Here is a 6,594-nt window from a genome sequence, read left to right as displayed (position 1 = left end):
AATTTATTCTCTTGACTAGAAAACCTCTTTCTGCTTCGGCAGTGCTCAGGAGTGGGTGACCAGCCATAAGCCGCCCCTCCCCTCCATCATTTCTATCTTCGATTCAGTAACTCCCCCCTTGTATCTTCTTCAGGCTCGCACCCTGACTGCCCGCGTCCCACCTCCATTTCTGAGCCGTGGCCGTCACTACTGTGGACACTCCCTCACCTTTCTTTCCTGCCTCCACTCTGACCCTGGGGATTAGAGGAGGCCATTGTCACGTCATCATTGGCCAGCCAATCAGGTGGGCGTCTCCCTCGGAGGACCGCCTTGGGCCTGAGGAGCCCTCCGCCTGCCTCAGTGGAAGAAGGGAGCCACGAAGGAGGCCTGGCGTAAGTCCGCAGATGATCATTACAACATGGATTATGTACATTCTCGCCCGGAAAGGTGCCGGGTTCCCCTTCCCACCAAAAGTCAGTTCGGTAAGTGGGGCTGCTGGTAGCCAGGTGGAAAGTGTGTCAGGTGTCGTTTCCCCTCTGAGCCCCTGCTGCAGTTCTGGAGAGAAGATCTCACAGTGCTCACTGTGGATAATGGAGGAGGGGTTGGGTCTCTCTGTATTCTGAGGGCATCGACTTACCACTTTGTTGCAGGACGTGGAAGTTGTGGAGAGCGAGGCTGTGTCTGTAGTACAGCACTGGTTGAGAAAGGTGAGTGAGATTCCTCTGGGACTCAGGGTACCACAGATTGTAGAGAGCTGGCCTCAGTGGGTGCAGGGAGCTGGACGTCCCTCCCCCTACAACCAGGAAACCCAAGCTCATTGCCCACCACCACCTGCCTAGAGCTGTGTCTGATCCACCACATGTCCGGAAGGACCTGGGCCGTCCCCTCGCCAGAGACGGGCTGGCGTCACCACCAGCCCCGCCCTGCTTGTCAGGCACACGGGAGGGGAGGGGGTTTCGGATGCGTGGCCCCCCGCTGCAGGGTGTCTCAGGAGGACCTTGGGCCCATGACTTACTGAGTCCCTGGAATTCCACAGGAAGGGAGCAGTAGACAAGCTAACTGCAGGAACTGTGTGATACAGCGTGTTTGTGTGGGCACGCATGTGTGTGTCGTGATGGGGAAGAAGAAAAGGGAAAAGGAAGAGGAGGGAGAATCGGGGCCAGATAGAGTGATACTTTCTGAGGGAAATTGCTTGCCTTTCAGACTGAAGAAGAGGCTTCCCAGGACATAAAGGAGAAGATGTCCACCAGCGGCCCTCCCACGCATGGCCAAGATGTACATGTGACCAGAGACGCGGTAATGGAACCTTTGAGCCGCCCATCCTGGGGGCAGGGGGTGGGGCAGGGGGAGGCGGGTCCTACCGCAGAGGGTCCTGGGCAAGTGGGCAGAGCTTGTCCAGGCTGGGCTCCACCCTGGCCGTGGGGTCCTTGCTGGGCAGTAACCACTGGACTCCACCCGGATTTCCTAGGTGAAGCACCACCTCTCTAAGTCTGCTTTGTTAACAAACCAGAGTCAGGAGGTCCTGGAGGAAAGAACAAGAATCCAGTTCATAAGATGGAGGTAAAGCATCTCACCTGCCCTGAGCTGGGCACGCTGTGGGGCGGGGGAAGCAGAGAAAGCACAAAGCCCCCTCTTCGGGATTACTGGCCAACACCAACCCACGGCTCTCCTTCTCTAGAGACGTCGACTCCTTTGACTGAGTTTTTCACCCTTACTTTGGGGTCTATTTTTTTTTTTTTTTTTTTGGTCTGCGTTGAGTCTTCGTTGCGGTGTGCGGGCTTCTCATTTCTCTTTGCGGTGGCTTCTCGTTGCGGAGCATGGGCTCTAGGCGTGGAGGCTTCAGTAGTTGTGGCGCCCGGGCTCAGTAGTTGTGGCTCGTGGGCCCTAGAGCGCAGGCTCAGTAGTTGTGGCACATGGGTTCAGTTGTTCCGCGGCATGTGGGATCTTCCCAGACCAGGGCTGGAACCTGCGCCTCCAGGGAAGCCCTTACTTTGGGGTCTTAAGGGAATATTTTTGCTATCTTGAAAACCCAGCTCATTGCTAAATTTTAAAATGACTAGAGGGGTTGGAAAACTGGACTTGCTTACCATTTCTTAAATGCTTCTGAATAAATTTCAGATTTCTGTTGTTTTTGCACTTGATTTGTTCAGAAGTGGCTGCACTTTAAAGAGATAAAAGAAAATAAGCTCGTAAAGTGCAAAAGCCAAAGCCCTCATCTTGGGTGGAGGTGAGAGGAGGTTTCTCAGCCCCGAGGCTAGAATTCTGCGCTCCACAGTAGCTGCTTTGTCAGCCCCAGCCTGCACAGACCATCTACACGGCCTCTCCTGGCTCTGAAGAGCAAGACTCCAGGCAGGGGAGCTGGGCCTGGAACCTGGCTCACTGCCTCGGCAGGCACTTCCCTGCCTCCTTCTGGGATGCGTGTTCACTTGGGTCTCTCTTTCCAGTAGAGTCATGGTGGGATTCCGCTGGGCTTCCCCCCGCTGTGAAGGAGCCCTCTCTCATCTCTGGACTTGGCTTTCTTCCTGTGCCCCCATCACCAGCTTTGCTCTCTCCTATCAAGGAAGATACATTTCTCAAGATATTTGTTTTTGCTTCAGGATGTACAGTTTCCCTGTGTTTACCCCTTCCAGTGGCATTAGCATTTTAAAAGAGGATTCAAGTGCTCAAGAATTGCATAAGAGGAATGGTCTAATTTGAGGCCTCCCCGGGAAAGGTTTTTTTTGGATAGGAAGCCGGCCAAGGTCGCCCAAATCCTGAGCATTGGTGACTGTCCCCTGTCCACCGCCCTGCCTGTGGGAGGCTTGTCCGCCTCTGACCTGGCTGCGCTTCCGGCTCCAGCCGTTGCAGTTCCCTGGTTTGGACGGTATGAGCATCACCCTCTGGTATTTTTTAGAGCTTGGCTGTGTAGTGTAAGTAGGTTAAAGCTTTGGAGACATGGGACAGAAATCAGTCAGTTATGTACATACAAGTTTTCCACTCGGTATTCTGTGGAGATTTTAAACCAGTACACTCAGCCTGGTTCTCCCTCCGATCCACTGATTTTGGTATCCTCCTGTTAGTTTCATTAAGTACGTAGTCAGGGCTGCATATCCCTTTATTAAACACCACTGAATGCTCATTTATATGATAGATGTGTACTGGCCACCTGATGTTTGCTAGGGCCTCTGGAAGCGAGAACAACATAAACCAAGTTCCCCATTTGAAAGGATACAAGTGACCTGGGTGGAGAAGCATGTGAGCACTGAAGGACGTGTTGGGGACACCACTAGGAGGGCACAGTAGAGGGCCGGGCTGCACAGGTTCTCGGCTTTGCTGCCTAGGCTTCAGAAGGGTTCCTAGCAGGACGTTCACCTGGGCTGACCCGTGTCTGGGCAGGGACTGGACACACAGGAGCCCGAGCCAGGTGGGGCCTTCCACACGGGCAGGAGCCTGGCACCTTGGCCAACCCCGTCCAGCCTCTGTGTCCCCTTCTTCTTGGAGGCATCCCCCTGTCCCCTCAGGCCCTCTGTCCTTTCTTCTCTCTCTCTCTGGGCACTGATCAGCTCCATTTTATATGAGCCATATTCCGGAGCATGTTTGGGCTGCGGGTCCTCCTAGGCGGTATCAAAGCTGAATTCACGGGGAAAACCCCAAAGCACCTAGAGCAAGGCATTACCCAGAAGGCACTGTCAAGAATGGGGTGGTCCGGTGGGCACAAGGACGGTGGTCCAGTGGGCAGGCTGCTTTTCCTGGAGTAGAGGGTATGTGAGGGTTTGTTGGGGTGTGGAGTTGGGAAGGGCATGAAGTGGACCGTGGTGAGGAAGGCAAGTCCAGAACAGTGAAATAAAGCAAAAACAACAGCAGCAAAGAGGAGCCTGCAGCTTCTTTGTGAAAGAATGTTCTAGAAGGATCTCTAAACCATAGTGACTGTGGCACAGTGCTGATGATAGAGAGCTGGTGACGAAGCTGGAGAGGAATTCAGACCTGCTCTGTAACTCTAGCAAAGGCGCGTAACCTCTCCGTCTCCTTGACTCTCCTTAGGATCATTTGCTACCTGCCCAGGATCGCTGGGGGGCTCAGGGGTACTTGGTTAGTAAAAAGAACGCTTCACGTTACTGGTACAAGGAGGGTGAAGGTGCAGCTCAAAAGCTCGTGGCGACACGGTCAGAGCTATGGTCCCCCGTGATTCCAACACTGGGGGTTCCACGGTGACTGGTTAGTAGAGAAGGAACCTGGGAACCCCAATGTCTGATGGTGTTTTGCAGCCATACCCGTATCTTCCAAGTGCCAAGCGAGGTGAGAAATGCCGCCACGCGAGAACGGATAGAGCAGGTGAGACGAAGGTAAGCGTTCGAGATGAGTTGATTCGTGTCCTAACTGGGAGCAGGTGGGTGGAGCGCTGCTGGCCTCTCCGTGGGTCTCCCTTAGCTCCAGCCCTGGACCCGGCCAAGCCAGGGGCCCTTCTGGGCTGAGCGCCTCTTCCCGGGACTCAGCTCCTGGGCCCAGGCTCGGGCTGCCGGCCCACCGGCCCTGTGTGGCGGTCTGGGTGTGTGCTTGGGGTGGGGGTGGGGGCTCTGCCGCCCTGTGGTCTCCCCACTGCCTCTCCCCTCCTCTCCTCTGTCCCCTGCAGCATATGCCATCTTACGGATGAGGCGTCTCAGGAGCTTCACGAGAGAAATTCCTACTCAGACTGCTGAGAGCAGCAGGTGAGAGGGCTGACAGACGAGGGGCCGGGCCGACAGGACGGCCTCCCTGGGCAGGGAGCCAGCGTACTGGGTGGGGCTTGAGAATAAGAGCGAGGGGCCTGCACCTGGGCCACTGGGGGTCGGGGAGCAGGCAGCTGCCTGAGGCTTCTGCCACACCTGTCAGATTTCCCGAAGGACTTGGAGTCACGTCACATTTGCGTCTCTGACTCCTCACTGTGGGGTTGCAGACCAGTGCTTCTCAGTTGTCCATGGGCCCAGGGGTCTCAGGGGCCGGGCGGTCGAGGCCGCCCTGGCACCTGCAGCTCTGAGTTGCTAGAGCTGCTGGGCGTAGCCGCTGCTGGTCTGCTGACCCCTCTCTGAGTCACAGGGTCACACAGCACTGGGGTGGGAGTGAGGGCGCACAGGTCTTGGCCCAGCCCCCGATCAGGGCCGTGACCTTGGGTCGTGTGTCCTCTCGGCCTGCACACGGTACCAGCGGTCATGGCAGTGGCCGTTTGTGCTGCTCTGGAAGGTGGTGTGCCGAGGCCGGGAGGCATCTGTCCGGGAAAGGTTGCTGTACCCCTGCCGCACAGGAGAGACCATGCTGATTGTCATGGCGGCTGACGGTGGGGCCACCAGCGCGCTTAGAGGAGGGCCGTGGGGGTGTGTACTGGCATTTATTGAGCGCTGACTGTATGCCAGCTCTGCACGAGGCACTTTGCCTAGGTTTCTCATCTGACCCAGCTGACTGTAAGAGGCTGTGGTGGTGCAGCTGCACTCACAGCAGAGATGAGGCCACCCTGGGGCGCAGGTGCTGGCTTTCATCCAGCTCCAGCGTGGGCGATTGCCTCATGCCCTGGTGCCTGCTTCCTGACTTCAGGACGTTGCCTTGTGCACCGTGGGGTCCAGCACGTGACAGGCGCCGTGTCAGTGGTTTGCTAACGTCAGCAGGGACGAGGAGTCGGGGTGCCTGCCGGCACCTCTGTGTTTGAAGGAGCAGAGCCGGGGGCTCCCACACCAGCTCTGCCTGACACCCCCCCCCCCTCCTCGTGGGTCTTCCCACTCCTGCCGCATCCTGCTCTGCGAGCGTCGCGAGCCGCGGGCTTAAGGAGGCATTGCCAGCCCTGCCTGTCAGCCTTCGCACATTTCCGTGATGCGCCCCTGGGCATTTCCCTGCCTCCCAGGCTGATACCCTTCAGGGTCACGGAGCAGCCTGTGTCGGAAGGTTGTCCACCCGCCCTTGACCTGAGGAGCGACCACACCTGGGCAGAGAGAATCCAGCGGGTGAGCCTTCCTTGTGACAGTGGCAGCACTGGAGTCTTCTTGCTGAACTGCTGATAAAGAGATGCACTATTTAACCACCATCCCGGCCTCTGGTGTGAGTGCTTTGCCATTGTTCATTCATTGGACCCTGAGCACCTCACGGGCTTGCCTCTGGGGACACAGGCTCTCAGCCTTGCGGGGAGACAGCTGACAGGCCCCTACCATTGTGTGAAGCAGGCTGTGCTGGGGCTCCTGGGGTGTTAGGTGCAGGGCTGTGCTGGGGCAGGAGGACTTCCTGGGGGAGGTGTGGCATGTCTGTTTCACTCAGTTATTTTATGTTCATTTACTTCTCCTCTAGAGCACTCCCTTTCCTTATGTAGACCCATGTTTCTGACCTACATCCTGTTTCCTCCTGAAGAACTGTTAACATTTCTTGCAAGGCAGGTCTGCTGGCAACAGTTTACTTTGTCTGAGAAAGTATTTCCATTTCATTCTGAAGGCCAGCTTTGAAGAATACAGAAGTCTAGGGTTTCCCCCCACACCCCAACACTTTGAATATTTTGCTCCACTCTCTTCTTGCTGGCATGGTTTCTGAAGGGAAGTTGGATGTGTTTTTATCCTGCTCTTCTCTGGGTAAGGTCCCCCCACCCCAGCTTTCAAGATTTTTTTTTTTTGGTGTGTTTGATTT

At 56.2% G+C, this 6,594-nt stretch overlaps 1 protein-coding gene across 1 annotated transcript; it reads left to right on the top strand.

Moving 5' to 3' along the window:
• Positions 1–383: 383 nt before the first annotated feature.
• SPATA19 (spermatogenesis associated 19) lies at positions 384–5,902 on the top strand. The gene is made up of 7 exons (XM_059070654.2): positions 384–461; positions 630–686; positions 1,183–1,275; positions 1,448–1,539; positions 4,224–4,301; positions 4,589–4,664; positions 5,828–5,902. The coding sequence occupies exons 1-6, from the start codon at positions 384–386 to the stop codon at positions 4,653–4,655; spliced, it is 465 nt and encodes a 154-aa protein (XP_058926637.1). The 3' UTR covers positions 4,656–4,664; positions 5,828–5,902.
• The last annotated feature ends 692 nt before the right edge of the window (positions 5,903–6,594 follow it).

This window comes from Kogia breviceps, chromosome 7 (assembly GCF_026419965.1).
Source record: "Kogia breviceps isolate mKogBre1 chromosome 7, mKogBre1 haplotype 1, whole genome shotgun sequence".
In the NCBI taxonomy this organism is placed as follows: Eukaryota; Metazoa; Chordata; class Mammalia; order Artiodactyla; family Physeteridae; genus Kogia; species Kogia breviceps.
The sequence above is the reverse complement of the archived record's forward strand: the minus strand, read 5'-3'. Positions and strand labels throughout refer to the sequence as shown.